The sequence below is a fragment of the Fusarium keratoplasticum genome, chromosome 12 (assembly GCF_025433545.1).
Source record: "Fusarium keratoplasticum isolate Fu6.1 chromosome 12, whole genome shotgun sequence".
In the NCBI taxonomy this organism is placed as follows: Eukaryota; Fungi; Ascomycota; class Sordariomycetes; order Hypocreales; family Nectriaceae; genus Fusarium; species Fusarium keratoplasticum.
In genome coordinates this window covers 1928507-1945387 of record NC_070540.1, presented here as the reverse complement: position 1 = coordinate 1945387, position 16881 = coordinate 1928507, and the positions used below count along the sequence as shown (strand labels likewise).

The window sequence follows — 16881 nt, the reverse complement described above, 5'->3', positions numbered from 1 at the left end:
TTGCCCGAAGATCTAAACGCTACGGAACTTTACCAGACACCCCTTGTTCGAGACACGGCCAATTAAGGCCCAAGTATGTCCCACTATAGGGCCTCACTATAGAACATGAAATAGGGGCGCATAGTTCACCTCCACAATGCAACTGCCGAGCCTACTATTTGCGTAGCTGCCAAGTTCTAAATAAAATGATTAAATAACGTTATAAATCTACCTTCGCTCTCGCACCCGGTATCGGTTCCGTATATCAAGGCTGGATTTGCAAGATCGCCTTGACCATTGAATGGCTGGTGCGGATGGTAAACTTCGGATTGAGCCGTGAAAGAGGGTCTCTGATTTTGTTCAAGTAAGAAGGTGTTCTTGCGACAAGTCTATGTCCATTAGCAACCACGGGATGCTCCTGAGAAACACATTCTCTCCATCTTGGTATTCGTTCTAATGAAGCTATACACGTTTCTGCAATATATTGCCATTTCGGCTTGGGCTGTCACGCCAGGCAATGCCATCACCAAGGCCTACAAGACATGCCGCAAACTTCCAAAAGATCCAGATTGGCCAGCTCCTGAAATATGGGAGGCAGCACTACCAGGTGTAATCCCAATACAGCACAATTCTACGACTGGCCCTCTCCCGGATTATCGATTCCGCGCACACTCCATTGAAGACGTCCAGGATGCAGTAAGGTTTGCCACGGAGCACAACGTCCGTCTCTCTGTCATCACCACAGGGCATGACCAGCTTGGCCGAAGCGATGCCGGTTCAGGTCTTCTCCTTGATCTGTCTTTTCTGAGAGGCATCAAGGTTCACGAATCTTTCGTTGCAACTGAGACTGGCACAGACAGGCTCGGCCACATAGAGAAGCCCAATGTCATTACTCCAGTCCCCGGTGTTCAAGCTGCTGTTACGTTTGGGCCAGCCGCAGCTGGGCTCTATCTCAATTACGCACTTGACCCCTCTGGCTTATTCACCGTGAGTGGAGCTGCAGGTAAGTGCAAGCAAGACGCGACACGCGACACGCGACACGCGACAATATGCCTTGTCCTACTGCGAGTAGGATCAGCAGCTAACTCGGTGTAGCAACCGTGGCTGTAGCCGGAGGATGGGGTCAGAATGGCGGCTATGGGCCCCTCACCTCTCAGTACGGTCTCGGAGTCGATCAGTGGCTCGAGGCCAAAGTAGTGACACCTGATGGGCAGCTTCGCATCGCCAACGACAAGGCAAACAGAGATCTCTTCTGGGCCATCCGTGGAGGTGGCGGCAGTACGTTTGGTGTCGTTGTCGAAGCCACCTGGAAGGTGTATCCTACAGTCCCGATGACCGGGTTCAACTGGTGGATAAACTCAACCCTCACAGGTCCAAACTCGACTGACTATGAAGTTGGCCGGACACCAGTGAGCGAGGCGATGGAGTACCTTTTGTCTAAGTTACCAGACCTCCAAGAGAAGGGCATCACGGCGTACATTTATGCTTCGCCGACCAGCGTTCGATGTTACGCCATTCATGCAGCAGATCGGTCTGGCATAGCGAATGCCAACGCCGTATGGGGCCCGATTTTGTCCAAGATGCAGGAATTCCCGGGTATGAAGCCTTTCCAGTCGCGGCCTTATGACTTTGTCGATTACAAGGACTTCTTCGACACAACTTACGGCCCGCTTCCAAATCCAGGAGACGAACCCACCCCGCCTTACAATCGCGGTATCGTCACCTTTGACAGTCGATTGCTCGGAGCCGAGCACTTTCACAGTCCCAACATAACCTTTGCGCTGCGGGAAACGAGAGGCAACTATGGTATTTTGGTTTGTTCGCCCGGTGGAAGATTCGGAGATGGGTCCGAGACCTCAAACAATCCGGGATGGCGGAAGGCTGTCGCACTCCTCGTTGGGTACAAGACGAATACAACCAACGTAGACGGGCTACGGCGTCTTGCTCCCGACATGGGGACATATATCAATGAGGTTTGTTTTCCATGCTCCTTGGGAGCGAAATCAGAACAAGATGCTGACATGCCACTCTCCAGGCGAGTACAGAACAGGAACACTGGACCTCAGCATTTTGGGGTACAAATTACCCACGCCTTTCTAAGATCAAATCCGAGATCGACCCAAACATGACGTTCTGGGCCAGCCCTGGAATCAATGCTGACCACATGGAAGTGGTCGATGGGCGTGCTTGTCTCATCGATTCCCCTCCCGACGAGCCCTCTCTGATCCCTCCACCAACCGACAGACATGTTATTGCGGATCTGGCCAAAGATGGGCATTTTCTTTTTGGGAACAGGGAACTTATAGGCACCGCGTACCCGGCTCCTGGGACATGGGAGGGTTTACAGTCCCCTGAGCAGGAATCAGCGTAGTTTTTACGTAATGCCACCCCTTACTGTGTCTCATGGCCAGGTTCGGCCACAAGGAAGGCAACGCATATTATCATTCATCATCATGTATTTCATGCTGTGGATCGGCCCTGGCAGGTGTCAACAAGCATCCATATCTGTGTAGCAATTGAATGCATTATCTACAAGTTCCTTGTCCTCTAACGATATCCAAAGTGGCCAAGCCATTGACACGCCAGAGAAAGAAAGGGCATGTTGAATGTAGAATAATTCGCAAATGTGATCATTGTCTCGCTAAACCAAGTCCACCCACCGAACTTCATGCTTCGAGGGACGTTTGTGATGAGCATCTGCAAAAGACTGTTGGTACTCTTCGAGAGCATCCTCCGTGATATCAGTCCCAGGATACTTCCAGAGAGCAGCCTGACTCACGACACGAAAGGTCCCATCTTCCTGCCGTCTGAGTACAAAAGGTGTCGAAAGACCAGGGAAAACACAAACAGCATCTCCCACGACAGCGGCAACATCAGTTCTGGCCAGGTCCCCTGTGATACCATTGTGCAGAACAAAAAGACCATGCCCGAGCATGGAAGTCTGCAAATCCCGGTTTCTTGCTAGTCCATCCGCTCCTTCTAGCTGTCGTCGAGAGTTGAAGTAGTTGCTGTACTCTTCAACTGGTTGGCTCTGGACCATGCACGAGTAAGCCATCAAGAAACTCTGCTCGATAGTAGGGTCTCTTTCAAGCCTCTGGACGGTAAAGATATCAGCAAGGTGATATCTAAACCACTGGCGCATTATGTCTAGTCTGGTGGTCTGCCTAATAGACGCAGCAGGCTGAATGATCGCTCTATCACAATCCAGAAAGACGGACGGCGCGATGGTCTCAGTTGTCGGGTCAGGTGGTACTGGACCAAAGACAGACACACATCTCCCGAGTAGAATTGCCGGCATTTTGAGGATATTTTTATCTTCAGACAATGAAATGCAGGCTCCTGTTCTTTGACTGTTGTTGATCTTTGCGTTGAGCGTTTGTCTGAGATCTGGAGTCCAAGAGGGCACACCCTCAAGTCCGCCCACAGCACCAAGATTCAATACTCGAGGATCCCTCGTCTCAGCAAGTATAAATGCCGTAAATCTATGATACAAATCTTCGAAGGGTTTCGTATAATCGGGAAATAGTGCCTCGGGTAATGGATTGCAGTCAAGCAGCCCAAGAAGTGCGTATATGTGGTCGTGAGGAACTGTCGCTTTTAACTCGGTAGATTCGCCAATCAGTTGGAGAATATCAAGCGCGCATTGCCTTTCATTATCTTCTCGGTTGGTTTGTTCCCGATGAAGCCTTGTGTTTAGGATCTTCCGGTAGATCTCCTCGACAGCTTTGAATCGGACAGGGCTTCGAGCCAAGAATGTGATGAGTAGTTGTCCATCTGTGGATGGGTCCAGCAACCTAACCCAAGTCCTAAAGAAGACGTCGTGGCCGAAAGTATGTGGTCCACACAGGAGAATCGGTGGTTTCTGAGAGAGGACTGCTTCTTGAAGAATCCAGACACGTCGAAACCAAGGTCGTTGGCCAATGTTGATCAGTGTCTGCCGCAGACGTTGAACTTCTTCTGCAGCTTCAGCACTTGTATAAGCACTTTCTCGAAAAGCGCTGATTTGTCCGTCTGCGAAGTTGCCATCACTCGGAGAGTTGGCATGACCCCCAAATTGCTCGAGCCTCTCTGACAACTCGCGGACAGCATCTTGCTCAACATCATCCACAGGGCCGAGCCAAGCCAAAACATGTTCGCATCTGCCATAGATCTCAGACATGCGTGGAACCTGAATAGCCTTCTCCTTGTGATTGGTCTGGTCAATGCAGATGGCATCGATCCAGATGAGTGAGCCATTTGTGTCACGATCGCACCCCAAGAACTGCCGGCGGTATTCACGCAACGCGTCGTACAGATTTCTCGTAACCACGAAGGAGCACCCGTTGACTTCAATCGGCGGGGGATTTTCTCGTGCGCCCCAAACATACGATAACGCCCAGAACTTTGGTTTGCTGTCTAGTCTGACGTGAACAAGCTCGCAAGTGATGGGTTCTGAGTCCCCCGGCGCGACAGACAAAAGCCGAATCTCGTCCGGTCGTAGAGGCACATAGCTGAAACATTTTCCTTTGTTTGATGAAGCCATTGGAGTGGACGAAGGACGAGAGTTGATGTCGTTGGAAGTGTTGGAAGGGCTGTGCAAACCCCCAAGGGCAGGATTCGAACCCAGGTCACGTGATCTTATACTGTCTTCAGTCACGCTCAAGTTTAGTAGCTGTGATAGATTTAGTTGCCAATCACTTTAGTTGTATTGTTTCGAAATTGACTACGAGCTTAGAGTGGCTGTCTTGCGAATCTAAGCTACCTTCGCCATTGACTGTCTGTCCAACAGACGACTTCGCCCGCAACGTCGAGCACCAGGCGCAACAACGGCGACTTCGAAATTTGCGTGAGAAGAAAGGCCGAGTAAACCTGTAGCCATATTTCTCGGTCAAGAAATAGTTGCATGTGTATGCTGACCGGGTGAAACGCAAGGCAGTACAGAGTCGGGAGTAGAGCAGACGAGTGGCCATACACATCAGATCCAAGTAACCTTGCAATGATTTTTATTCCGTATGAGAGACGCCGAACAATTGTGCGATTGGTGACAATCCATGCGCAAGATGGCTGTACAAAAGTTGCCGTCGCTTAGACAGGACGATAGGCTTGCTGTCACGGTATGATTGCCGAAGGGGGGCATATCTTGTCGTACCTATCTTTCGATTGACCCGAGATATCTTTGAGTCACGTTACCAGAGCATCGAGGGTGGCTGATGTCTACGATATTGATTATTATAAAGCCCGTAGATTTTCCCACTCTTTCTTGGACCTATCACGCCTCACTCCAAGGCAGAAGCAGGCAGTGTTTCTTCAAGCTTCTCTACCCAGAATCATCAACCAAAATTCTATTCATCATGCAATTCCTATCTCTTCTCCTGGCAGCCCTCGCATCGACTGCCGAGGGCAGCTCGTTCGTCCTTGGAGACTTCATCATCTTGAACCCCACCTTGAACATTGAGGCGCAGCCTCGAGTCTGGTTCAACTTTGGAGAAGGCGTCACGCCTGACAGCAACATTCTAGAACTTGGCAAAATAACCGGAAACAGGGGAACCGGCCTACTCTGTGCCGAACAAGACTGCCCTCTGGGGTTCTCGGTTGGAGCTTGCACTGGATGGTTGAAGAGTGCTGATGGAGAGTCTGCAATCATCCACGCGATCGGACCGGGGTTCGATGTGGAGAATATGGTTTGTTTCAAGGACCATGGTTATAGTGCAGGGGCTATTGCGAAATCGGGGCGTGTCAAGAGTTTCTATCGTTGCAGTCTTGGATCGGAGGTGCAATGCTCTTGAGCTGGTTCAATGGATCGAGAATGCGTTTGCTTGTTTTTGATGGCACGAGCTACTTGAGCGAACTGGGATTGCCCTAAACGGCTTGAATCCAAACTTGAAGGAAAAGCGAGTATATGTGACAGCTCTAGAGTTGACAAACTATTATCACAAAAGCTTTACATGTTTTATGACACTTACCACACCGCTGATCTCCCTTCCGAGCCTCTTTAGAGATACCATCTTGACTGTCTGGGTTTGAGTCACCCTTCCCCTGAAGTTTACCCTAGCGCCCGTCTTTTAGCTCCGACTCGCCTCGGAGAGAAAGGCTTGTCCCCACAATCCTGTTGACATTTTCTCCACCATGGAAGGGCGCGGTCTCGACATGGTTGAGCGCGAGGGAACGGGCAGGGCGCGATGAGTCAAGTGGGAGTCAGTGGCTTTCATATATATTTACTGCCATTGACCGACATAACGGTCATCTCTTCACTCAACGCCAATTGACGAATCATCATGGCTACTCAGACGGAAACGCTGGTATTGGCACCGATTGCACACCCGGGCCTCGAGTCTGGGAGCGACACTCAATTGCCCAGCACCGATAGTGTCTCTGGATGCTCCGATATCGAGGAAGTCCGACCAGCCTCGCGCTTCCGAAAGACGGCTGTGACTTTTCAGCTTTCTGGCGTCAACTTTGCTTCCAGCGCTGCCAATGGTCTCATCGTGGTCGGTCTCCCTCGGATGACCCAGGACCTTGACTTGCCTCAATCGCTTGCATTTTGGCCCTCTTCTGTCCCTGGTTTGGCGACAGCGTCGACGCTGCTGATCGCTGGTGCTGTTGCCGATGTCATTGGTCCACGATCAGTAGACTTGCTTGGGTGCATCGCCAACGGCGCCCTCATGCTTGCATGCGCATTCATCCAAAAGGGTGAAGAATTGGTTGTCCTGAGGGCACTGCAAGGTATCGCCCTTGCTCTGCACTTGTCCAGTTCTGTATCCCTCGTCACCAAGATCTTACCCCGCGGTCGGGGACGCAACTTTGCTTTTGCTTGTCTCGGTCTGAGTCAACCGCTTGGTTTCTCCTTTGGTCTTGTCATTGGCGGTATTCTGGTTGATACCATTGGATGGCGATCGGGATGGTATCTTTACGGAGGCATCACTCTGGTGCTGTCAGCTGTTGGCTTCTGGTCCTTGCCCAAGTCCGCTCCACTTGGGACGCTCCAGGATGTTATACACAACCTGAAGACAAAGGTCGATTGGGTTGGTGCCTTGCTCGCCTCAGCTTTCATGGCATTGATTTCGTATTTCCTCGCGTAAGTTGACGCTCCTCTGATCCTAACAACCGCTTATAAGCTTTGCAGCATCATCAGCACAGACGTTTACCGCATTAAAGAGCCTGCTAGCATCGTCATTCTCTGTCTCGGCGTTGTGGCTCTGCCCTTGTTCATCGGCTGGATGCATCGTCAGCACACATCAGGCCAACCGGCCCTCATCCCCAACTCGTTTTGGGAAAACTCTGCGTTTGCCAGCATTTGCGCCACCATCGCCTTGTCCTTTGGGGTTTTGACCTCGCTGGAACTCTTTGCTAGCCTCTTGTAAGTCTGCTCTCGTTGTGACAGTAGGGATTGAGAACTGACTGTAACCATAGCTTCCAAGAAATCCAGCATCTCTCGGCCCTCCAAGCCGCAATTCGCATTCTGCCAAGCATCGTCGTCGGAGTCACTCTCAACTTCTCCACTGGCCTCTTTGTGCACAAGGTTCCGGCCCTCTGGCTCGTTGTCATCACCTGCATCCTTTCTGCTGGTTCCCCTTTGCTCATGGCGACCATCGAGCCAAGCTGGTCTTATTGGACAAGCGCATTCTTCGCCCAACTCTTGATGCCCTTCTCTGCCGATGTGCTTTTTACCGTTGGACTAATCATCGTCACTGAGATGTTTCCCGATGATAAGCAGTCTATCGCTGGTGCTGTCTTTAACACTGCGTCCCAATTTGGAAACGCCTTTGGGTTGGCCGTCATGCAGGTTGTCTCTACCCTTGTGGCCAAGGACCATGATGGAATGAAGCCCTCTGAGGCTCTGTTAGAGGGATATAGGGCAAGCTTCTGGACAATGTTTGCTTTCATGATGGCATGCGTTGTCATTGCGGGAGCCGGGTTGCGAAAGACAGGCAAGATTGGATTGAAGCAAGATTAAAAGTTGATGCGCATTTTGGAGTAAAAACCTGGAGCCAACGGACATGAGTTGATAGATAGACATACCAACAAAGAGATCAGGGTTACGTAGAGACAAAATAGGATAGAGGGAGATCAAATACAAAAGCCAATGCTTCAAAGATCCGTGCGCAGACTTGCACCCTCCAACATTTTCATGAACCTCTTCCTCTCCACTTCATTCGGCTCATGCCACCACTCGTCCGCATTAATCTTTTCAAACCCTTTCTCCTCCCACTCCTTGACGCGCTTAGAATCAATCTGATGCCAGGGGACCCCCAAGTCCTTCGACACATGGTCCCTCAGAAAATCCATAAACTCGCCACCTTTGTATTTTCCTGGGTGCTTGCCGTCAACAAAGAAGCTTTTGATCATTTTTTCATCCTCTTTTGCCTGTTCCTCGAGGTGTCTTTCCATGCCGCTGACCATCCTTTTCTTGTTGTAGGCCACGGGCTTCATCCATTTGGCCACCTTGTTGTAGTCGAGCTGGAAGCCTGCCGAGTCGTAGGTGGGCGAGCCTTTAGGTCCCTTCTTGTGACAGACATGGAGATCGTGGAATGTGGCGCTGGGGTCTGCCAATGCTTCATGCTCGAAGTCTCTTGGTCGTGGCTTGGGGATATGGAACCGCTGCTTGAATTCCTGGGTGAGTTCATGATCACCATATCGCGGTCGCTTAACACGGCCCGGAGTGGGCCGTGGGTCTCGGAGTTGGTCCCGGTCGAAATCAAATTCCAGATCTGGGGTTGTGAGACGCGGTTTCTGAGTTTGTCCCGATGAAGTTGACGCTTCGGCTTGAGAGGCGCTGGTTCTTCTGCCTTTTCTGGCCTGCTTGGGTTTGGGCTCTGCTGCTTTTGCTTCCGTCTGGTCCGACGATCTCTTGCGACCGTGAGAAGTGGAAGGGCTTGCCTGGTCGGCATCAGCTTTAGCGTCTGAGCTCCTGGTCCTCATCTTTGCTTGTGGTGATGAGGACGTATGTGACAGGCCAGAGGGTTGTTGACGCGTCGGGCGATCACATCATCACATGACCACAACGCTGTCGACGTCATTGGCTTCATATTTATTGCTCCTGAGGAATACACTGGTCCTGACAATCCAGCTCCAACATAGAGTAATGTAAGCGAGTCATTCTGTCCTCAATGGTATATCTAGCAATTTGCCTGCCGCCATAATTTGTCGGTTAAATGGATTCAGAAGTTGTGGTGCAATTTCTAAGCTGAAATTGACCCATCGGTTCACACTTGGAGCAATTCGAGACATCGGAAAAGTGCCTAGCGGAAAAGCCGATGCCGAGGTCATCCGCATAGAGCTTTTCCGATATCACAACACCATGGGATGGCGGCCGCCGGAAATACAGCATTGATGCGAGATTCTTCCTAGGTGACGTAGCACGTTCTTAAATCCGATAAGATCGATCGAATAAGTTGTCTCCACATGGAGCATCAAACCCAATCTTGGCATGTAGTCAAGGGACTCGAGAGGCGAGCTTTGATAAGAAAACCTTCCATGAACTAGAGAGCTTCAGGTATCCAGTTGCTCACCCATCCCTAAATTCCATCCTCCCATATGGCCATCCAGGAAGGCCTCGATACCGCCAACACCTCCTGTGACCTGCAAGGAAATACGTCAGTAGACTGTCAATCAGAGACCGTAGGATGGCTTAAGTAGCCCTTACCAGTGATTCAAACTGTCCCCATCCCGTCATTTGTACGATAGAGCTCCCTGGGCTGTGTTCGGAAAACCCAAGACCATCTTGTCCAGCCAAACCCAACTGGCCGGTGATATCCTCAGCGCCGGGTGCAAAGCCGATGCCTTGAGGCCCAAGGTCAAGTATGTCTTGGTTCGTGTACGATCCTAGCAATCCCTCTTCTCCATTGCGCATGCTTGTGGAACCACCCGCAGCTCCCTGGCCGTCTGTTGGGCCCAGGTCGAGCAAATTGGTATTGTGTCTCAGAAGCTCGACTCGCAGTTCCTGGAGAACAACACCATATCTTTGACCCAAAGAGCCAGGTATGGCGATTGAAGTTATCTGTGCTTGACATTTGGTTGCGGCGTGGAATGCTGGGAGGTAGGTTTCCGGTGGCGCATGTCGCTGCTGGATGGCATAGACATATAGCATGACGACAGCGGAAAAGGCAAAGTAGTGCGAGAACTTGAAGCAGGTCAGCCCTGGAAAGTTCGATGGGATTAGACATTGACGTACCCAGAATGTGTTGTACAGCAGTCCATTCGAGTGAAGGTCATCGATCTTGGCCACAATATTCATGGCAGCCTCCAAACAGCGTTGAACATGCTCATGCGTGAGCTCAGAATTTTGACGACTTCGAGAATTTCTCGTCGTCCCTAGGTTAGCGAGACTGGCAAAGTTATTGAGCAAAAACGGTCGATGGACTAGGATCTGTGCATGCCAGCACGCCAAGTTCAAGACGTTGCGCTGTCGGAGAAAGATGGGTTGGAATAGAGATGGGTCAATACCATCCGTGTCGACTAGATAGGATATGCCGCTGTGCCAGTTGTCAATCTCCTTTGCGTACTTGGCGGCGAGCTTGTATTGGCTCTCGGTTGATGGCTGCCGGATGCCGTAGAGATCCCTCAAGATCTTGGCAACGATCCTAGATAATCTGACGCCGTTAGTGGGAAGCACTTATAGGAGAGGTCTGGTTCTTACTTGATATGTGCGATGGACCCTGACATGATTGATTGGGTCGTTCCCAGTGGCGAAGGCGCTGGTTGGCCACGAGCAAGTCGATTGTCATCGACACAAAGAGGCAGTTCCTGATCAATATCATCATCGTGAAATGTTCGTGGGCGCCCAAGTGCTGCACTGAGATAAGTGTCCAGGTTATAGGCACACCAGAACGTTCGTTTGCGACACTCTAGGTCAACATAATCTGGGTGGCTGCTTGCATCGACACGCGACTTTCTGTGGATACCCAGAGCAAGCATCAAGTGAGCAGTAGTGCCAAAGAGGCTCCAGCAGTGGTTCAAACGCGAGTGTGATAAGAGGTAAAGGCATTGTGCTAGACGTGCTTGGATACTAGTGAGTCGTATCGCACCCTTCTCGGCCGAGAGCTGGTCCTCGGCGGCGGAAAAGAAGCGGGCACTACAAGCGGTTAGCCACGATGATGGCGGTTCACTCGCACTGCTCTAACCTTGAAGACGGATCGACTGTTCCGGCTTTGGACTTGGGATAATTCTCAGCATGTGCGAAAACCATGAACAGCAAAGCAGCTCTGCTTCTCGCGTCCGTCTGATTGCGCATACTCCCATGGGTCTCGTAGAGCTCTTGCAGCCATGCTTCAATCGTGGGACGGTGCAAGAATCGATGAGTAGCAGATGAGAACTCAAAGTATCTGCAGAGAAGAGCGTCTGCCTCAGATCTTGGAGGGAGGATCAGGAAGCGAGTGTCAAACTCTGGAAGTGGAAGATCGCCAAAGGTGAAGATTGAGCCGTCGGATGAGGATGCTGAGCGGTGCTGTTGAAGCTTCCTCTGAACCCTGAGTAAAAATGACGCCCCAGAAGCAGGGCCAACCTATAAAGGTGAGTAAGAAAGCATCAGTGGGTGCATGAAACATACGTAGTGGCCTTGCCGGTCAATGGGCGCCGGCTCTGGAGAGTTGCGAGATGACTGCGTCGACGCTCCACGCTCCGGCTTAGACGGTTCAAATGTCCTAGCCTCTATAGACACGGGACTCGGTATATGCTCCTCCATCTGAGGCGTCTCATTGGGCGGGTCCGACCCTCTCAGCTGCTCCTCCGTGGCTCGGGGTGCACCACCCACGTGCTCTCCATATGCGTCTGTGTCCATCTCGATAGATGGAAGACGACCACGGCGGTAAGAGGCCGTGTACTTACAGTCAAGACGAAGGCGAAAGCAAAGAGCACATGGATACTTTCCCGAACACCGAGTCTTGCGTCTATGAGCGGTCAGCCAGTATCCATCAAGCGGGACGCATACGACGAGTCCAGGCTGAACTGGAGATCGGATCTGGCCGATATAAGTCGATCTCGGCTATCAAAGACCCATAGCCAAGTATAAAAGACCCATTCTCAACATCTAAAGGAATGATAAAGGGGATGCTCACGCCTTGCATCGATCGCAAGCTCTGCTAGCCCTGCTTCTCACATGCGGATGTTTACGCCTCTTGTTAGGAGACTGACCGCGTCCATGACCATCTCCCTCATCTTGCTGGCTCATGCCAGTCATGCTGGAGCTGCTGCGTCTGGGGGCGGCGTCCATTGTCGAGCAGGTTTGAGGCGGGTTGGATTCTCACGCGTCGACGGAAAAGGGAGCCGTCGGAAAATGGGACACACGGCGGAGTTCTTATCTTTGTATCCGGGGGCGGGGAAAGGTTTTGGAGCGGGGGTTGGCGTCTGGGGTTAGCGGCGATCATATCCTTGACTCGTGGAGGGGTATTGGGGGCATGGGATGGGGATGTCATTGTTCCTCGGTATTCACTTTTCGGAAGAATGGCTGTTTGTTGGAGATGATGGGTGGTCTAATGGCATGTATCTATAAGCAGCTCTATGCCAAATAGGTGGCTTTTGGCGAGCCTCGAAATGCCTGTGTAACTAGGTACCCATGAGAATTCCACCAAGCTCCCAGGCTTAATCTCCCTTTATTGCCACAGCGACCGAGTAACTTGGCCGTACGGCCTGTGCTCAAGTCTACCACTCTCTCCATTCACCTCCCGGGCCAACAAACCCTGGGCTCACCCATGGCTCTGCATTCTTGCTAAGTTCCCGGATCTTTTCCTCGTCAACTTCAATGCCCAAGCCAGGTCCCTTCATCAAGTCGATGTATCCATTCTCAATGTTCCAGATCTCAGGATTCTTGATGTAAGAGAGCAAATCATGTCCTCCCGTGTTGTAGTGAATCCCCAGACTCATCTCCTGAATCGCAAAGTTAGGCGTCGTAGCATCAACTTGGATGTTGGCCGCCAGAGCAATTGGCCCAAGAGGGCAGTGAGGCGCGATGGCGACATCGTAGGTCTCGGCCATGGCCGCAATTCGTCGCAATTCTGAGATGCCTCCTACGTGGCAGATGTCTGGCTGCAGAATATCCACACATGCAGCTTCGAGGAAGGGCTTTACATCCCAACGACTATGCAGTCGCTCTCCGAGTGCAATGGGACAGGTAGCAGTCTGCGAAAAGGCCTTGATGCCTTCAATGTGCTCGGATAAAAGAGGTTCTTCGATGAACATTGGCCGGTGGGGGGCAAGAAGTGCTGCCAATTGTCGTGCCATGGGCTTGTGTACACGACCATGAAAGTCGACTCCAGCGTCCATTCCAAGAGCCTTCACGGTCTTGACCCTTTCGACGCAGGCATCAAGGGCTGATGGTGAGTCTAACCAGCCCAGATCTTCTGTGCCGTTCATCTTGACAGCAGTGAAACCTTGCGCACGACGGGATAATCTGTCCCGAGTAAGTGTCTTTCTACTAATGTGAGAAGTGGGCAAACGAACGCTTCAGCTTCCACGTCTGATGGCCGATCTCCTCCGATCCAGGCGTAGACCTTGATCTTGTCTCTCACCTTTCCACCCAGAAGCTGGTAGATGGGAAGGTTGAGTTTGCGGGCTAAAAAGTGTCAGTATACATATCGAACAATCTCGACATACCTTACCTTTAAGATCCCATAACGCAATGTCAATGCCAGCTAACGCGCTCATGAAGACCGGTCCACCTCTGTAGAAGCCCATGCGCCAAGATTTCTGCCAGATCTGCTCAATCTCGCTGCATTTGTCAGTTTTGCATCTTAAGAACACTGCATGATTAACTTACTCGGCCTCCATGCCTGTATACTGCGAGATCCAAGCATCCAAGCACCCCTCGACAGCTTGCGTGTGCCCCTCAAGTGATGCCTCACCCCACCCCACATTGCCGGCATCGTCGGTGATCTTGACAAAGAGCCAGCGAGGAGGGACGCGGAAATATTCGATTGAAGCAATCTTTCCCATAGTGAATAATATTCAGACTGTGCATCCAAATAGGATTGAACCTGTTGAGCGATATAGGCAGTTTGAAATGGAGGGTAGGATCGACAAGAAGCTCGGAGTTCCAACCGAGCTGTTGCCGGCTCGGGTTAATTGTCCCCGGTCCGGTTCGGAGTTGGACATGCAGCTGTCTCCGCATGATGACGTGCCATTTGCAACGACACTCGGGCCGATCGAAGATAAGAATGGAATGGCTGAGGCCTTATCACTTGGGACTTGATAATGCGAGAAAGAGAGCTTTGCTTCGGGGATCAACAAAATTCGTCAACTTGTGGATCTTCCCTTGATCATCGTCACTAATTACTTCTCTTCCCACACCCATTCATAACTACAAATCAGAACTCGATCTTGATTCTTGAACACAATCATCATCCTACGATGTTGTGAAACGTCCCGCATCCTGTATTTAACACCCAATACTGGGCGGGGATTTGCATTCCCGATGGTATAGGGTAGTCTCAGGAAGGAAGCAAAAGGATGTCTTTGCCACCCACTTCTAACTAGGTATGTGCGTTGCATCAGCTGGTCCCCAAAGTAAGGGCGATTTGCTTGTGTGTAGCATGGGAGAGGACAAAGAGTCAAGAACGTGGATGCCTTTGATCCGCGGCGTGCGAGTCATCAGATCAAGGTTTCCTACAGGTCTTGTTTTTAGGACACCTGGAGCCTTTCCGGCATTACTCATCGGCTCCTTCATCATTGCAGCCAACTTTCACTCGGCTCAACATTAAACGACTGGACTGGGAAGAACCTCTGGACTGTTTTCGCAAGTTTGTTGACTTGTCTGACAGCCCATCTACTTCAGTACGTCTAAGAGCTCTCAACGCCATGATACCAATCTATGCAGCTACATACGGTAGAGTTGAAGAGCAAGCCACCGACCCGAAGCCACTCTACAGATTTGTATTCCATTGGATGTACTGGTTAGAAGCCGAGTTTATTGCAAGTCTACAACAAGGGGACCAAGTTAGCTTGCTAATACCGGCTTACTATGCTGTTCTTCTGAATACAATGAGGAGCAATTGGTATGGAACTATGGGCAGAGCACATAATTGCTTCCATCAAGGAGGAAATCAAGCAAGACCTGCAGTGCTATCTCAAGTGGCCTTTGGAGGTTTTGGATCTTGGTATGTCAGATGGGGAATAGGGTTATCGTGAAAGGGAATATATATATAATTCATATTTCTACCTTGCATCAGGCAGAACCAGCCTCCTTTATCAACTTGTCCATGACTGTTCCAGCACCAAAGCGCTCGAACAAAGGTTTCAGAACACCAAGGCTCTGAAGCATTGCGGCCCTTTCAGCCGGGGGGAAGGTTTGCAGCTGCCGAGTAATTGATACGGCCGTAATCTCGGGATAGTTGATGGCCACTAGGTACCCATTGGCATGGTAGCTCCGGAGCCCTTCCCGAAGGTGCACTCCGTACACATTGGCAACATCGCTTCGAGAGACGTTGATAGAATTGATGACCTCCCTCTCGTACTGCTTCTCAGCGTTCAAGCGAAGTAGCACATGCCCAGGCTTGAGTTGGCCGACATCCAGCCACGGATTCTCCTGGCGGGCAGTGTGGGGATCGATAGAACGAAGGCCGGTTGTGGTGTAGAACGGATGTCCCGCTGTGAAGAAAGGTGCTTCCCCGTTGAATCCGTACAAGGTGTCAGGGGACGGGTTCTCAACGACCTCATCGCTGCGGGTGCCCCATTGCTTTGCCCCGTCGGCGCGGGTCAAGACCTGATCGTCCTCGGTCAAGTCCTCAATAGCCTTTGGTCCGTTCGAGGTTTCGACCTTTGTGCCGGCGATGAAGCAACCATAAACAGGTTGAGCCTCAGACTCTTGTGTTTCCGTCGTTGTGTATGAATCTGGCATGATTGTGTTGATGTTGGCAAGGGCTTAGCGGTACAGTTCACCAAATAGATAGGGAAACGAAGAAGATGACGCTGGGCCTGGCTTTAGGTTTTATAGGCCTTAACTCGATGGCAAGAATAATTCATGTGTTTCTTGGAGGTCTAGATGAAGGGCGGGGTGGCTGGCTGAATTGACAATTTGATCCTGAGCACTGATACCGCTGGCTGTGTCAAGACAAAGTGGCGTTGAATAGTTGCTCATTAGCACGGCCCACACCCATCATCAAAGTCCAACCACGTCCTCTCCCGGGAGTATTCAAAGACAATAGTTGACGGGCAGTGACAAGTTTGGCAAGCGTGCCGGGCCGAGACTCGATAGCGTGGTCCAAACCGGAAGCTAGCTGGTAGATCGAACGGCCGAGGCCTTCTTGTCTGGGCTCGACCTAACCCTGATATCCTCCACCTCCACTCACAGCCACATTCATGCTCAACTGTGCTATGATAAAAGTCATGTCATCTGGGACAGCCCTTAAACTTCGATAAAGACTCCATTAAAGACATGTCCATAAATCAATGTACCATACGGCAGCTAGCAACTTCAAAGGGGACTCAGAGTACTGTCGAGACGGTTCCCCTCCTCCAGCCTTGCAAGGTCCTACTTGTGCTTTCCTATACACCACTGCTGATCATCATTCAAGATCTCACCGTACTCATAGACAGAAGCCTTGTGATCCCAAAATGTCCTTCTCAGTTCCTCAATCCTTGCCTGGTCCCTCTCCCTCCAGATCCAGACGCGCTGCAGAATCTCCACGTGTAGCCTCGGACGCCGTGTCTTTTTGACTGAAACAAGAAGAGCTATCGCTTTATCCTCTCTAACCTCTTCCCTCGAGGATATTATAGCCAAGCCATCTATGTTGGGCAGAGCTTCCGTCTTGTCGTCGCATGGCTGGACGCAGTACCATTCGAGCAAGAGGATGTCGCAGGGAAACGCGAACTTTTGCTCCACCGGATCGTATATGCGATTCTCAGATGAGCGAAGGAGGAAGCCTGGGTATCTAACAAGCAACCTATTCACGGTCAACTCAGCTGCAGTGGTATGGGTAAAGATGGGATCATCGT

At 51.0% G+C, this 16881-nt stretch overlaps 6 protein-coding genes and 1 pseudogene across 7 annotated transcripts, besides 1 other annotated feature; 3 read left to right on the top strand and 4 right to left on the bottom strand.

Annotated features, from left to right (window-relative positions):
• Positions 1 to 435: 435 nt before the first annotated feature.
• On the top strand, positions 436 to 2350 carry NCS57_01424700 (FAD-binding PCMH-type domain-containing protein; the record flags this gene model as incomplete). The annotated part of the gene is made up of 3 exons (XM_053063855.1): positions 436 to 982; positions 1075 to 1952; positions 2015 to 2350. 3 exons carry the CDS (start codon positions 436 to 438, stop codon positions 2348 to 2350), a joined length of 1761 nt encoding a protein of 586 aa, XP_052907188.1.
• Positions 2351 to 2620: 270 nt separating this feature from the next.
• Positions 2621 to 4501, bottom strand: NCS57_01424600 (HET domain-containing protein; the record flags this gene model as incomplete). The annotated part of the gene is made up of 1 exon (XM_053063854.1): positions 2621 to 4501. One exon carries the CDS (start codon positions 4499 to 4501, stop codon positions 2621 to 2623), a length of 1881 nt encoding a protein of 626 aa, XP_052907187.1.
• An 808-nt stretch (positions 4502 to 5309) lies between these two features.
• NCS57_01424500 (uncharacterized protein) lies at positions 5310 to 5744 on the top strand (the record flags this gene model as incomplete). The annotated part of the gene is made up of 1 exon (XM_053063853.1): positions 5310 to 5744. One exon carries the CDS (start codon positions 5310 to 5312, stop codon positions 5742 to 5744), a length of 435 nt encoding a protein of 144 aa, XP_052907186.1.
• A 489-nt stretch (positions 5745 to 6233) lies between these two features.
• NCS57_01424400 (MFS domain-containing protein) lies at positions 6234 to 7912 on the top strand (the record flags this gene model as incomplete). Its single annotated transcript, XM_053063852.1, has 3 exons — positions 6234 to 7033; positions 7082 to 7315; positions 7369 to 7912. 3 exons carry the CDS (start codon positions 6234 to 6236, stop codon positions 7910 to 7912), a joined length of 1578 nt encoding a protein of 525 aa, XP_052907185.1.
• Positions 7913 to 8046: 134 nt separating this feature from the next.
• Positions 8047 to 8886, bottom strand: NCS57_01424300 (uncharacterized protein; the record flags this gene model as incomplete). The annotated part of the gene is made up of 1 exon (XM_053063851.1): positions 8047 to 8886. Exon 1 carries the CDS (start codon positions 8875 to 8877, stop codon positions 8047 to 8049), a length of 831 nt encoding a protein of 276 aa, XP_052907184.1. The 5' UTR covers positions 8878 to 8886.
• A 561-nt stretch (positions 8887 to 9447) lies between these two features.
• Positions 9448 to 11842, bottom strand: NCS57_01424200 (annotated as a pseudogene). Its single transcript has 6 exons — positions 11504 to 11842; positions 11079 to 11458; positions 10595 to 11029; positions 10130 to 10547; positions 9602 to 10078; positions 9448 to 9537 (listed from the first exon to the last, which is right to left on the bottom strand).
• Positions 9448 to 11842: a sequence feature.
• A 752-nt stretch (positions 11843 to 12594) lies between these two features.
• NCS57_01424100 (MR-MLE domain-containing protein) lies at positions 12595 to 13884 on the bottom strand (the record flags this gene model as incomplete). The annotated part of the gene is made up of 4 exons (XM_053063850.1): positions 12595 to 13342; positions 13393 to 13504; positions 13551 to 13660; positions 13709 to 13884. 4 exons carry the CDS (start codon positions 13882 to 13884, stop codon positions 12595 to 12597), a joined length of 1146 nt encoding a protein of 381 aa, XP_052907183.1.
• Between the last annotated feature and the right edge of the window lie 2997 nt (positions 13885 to 16881).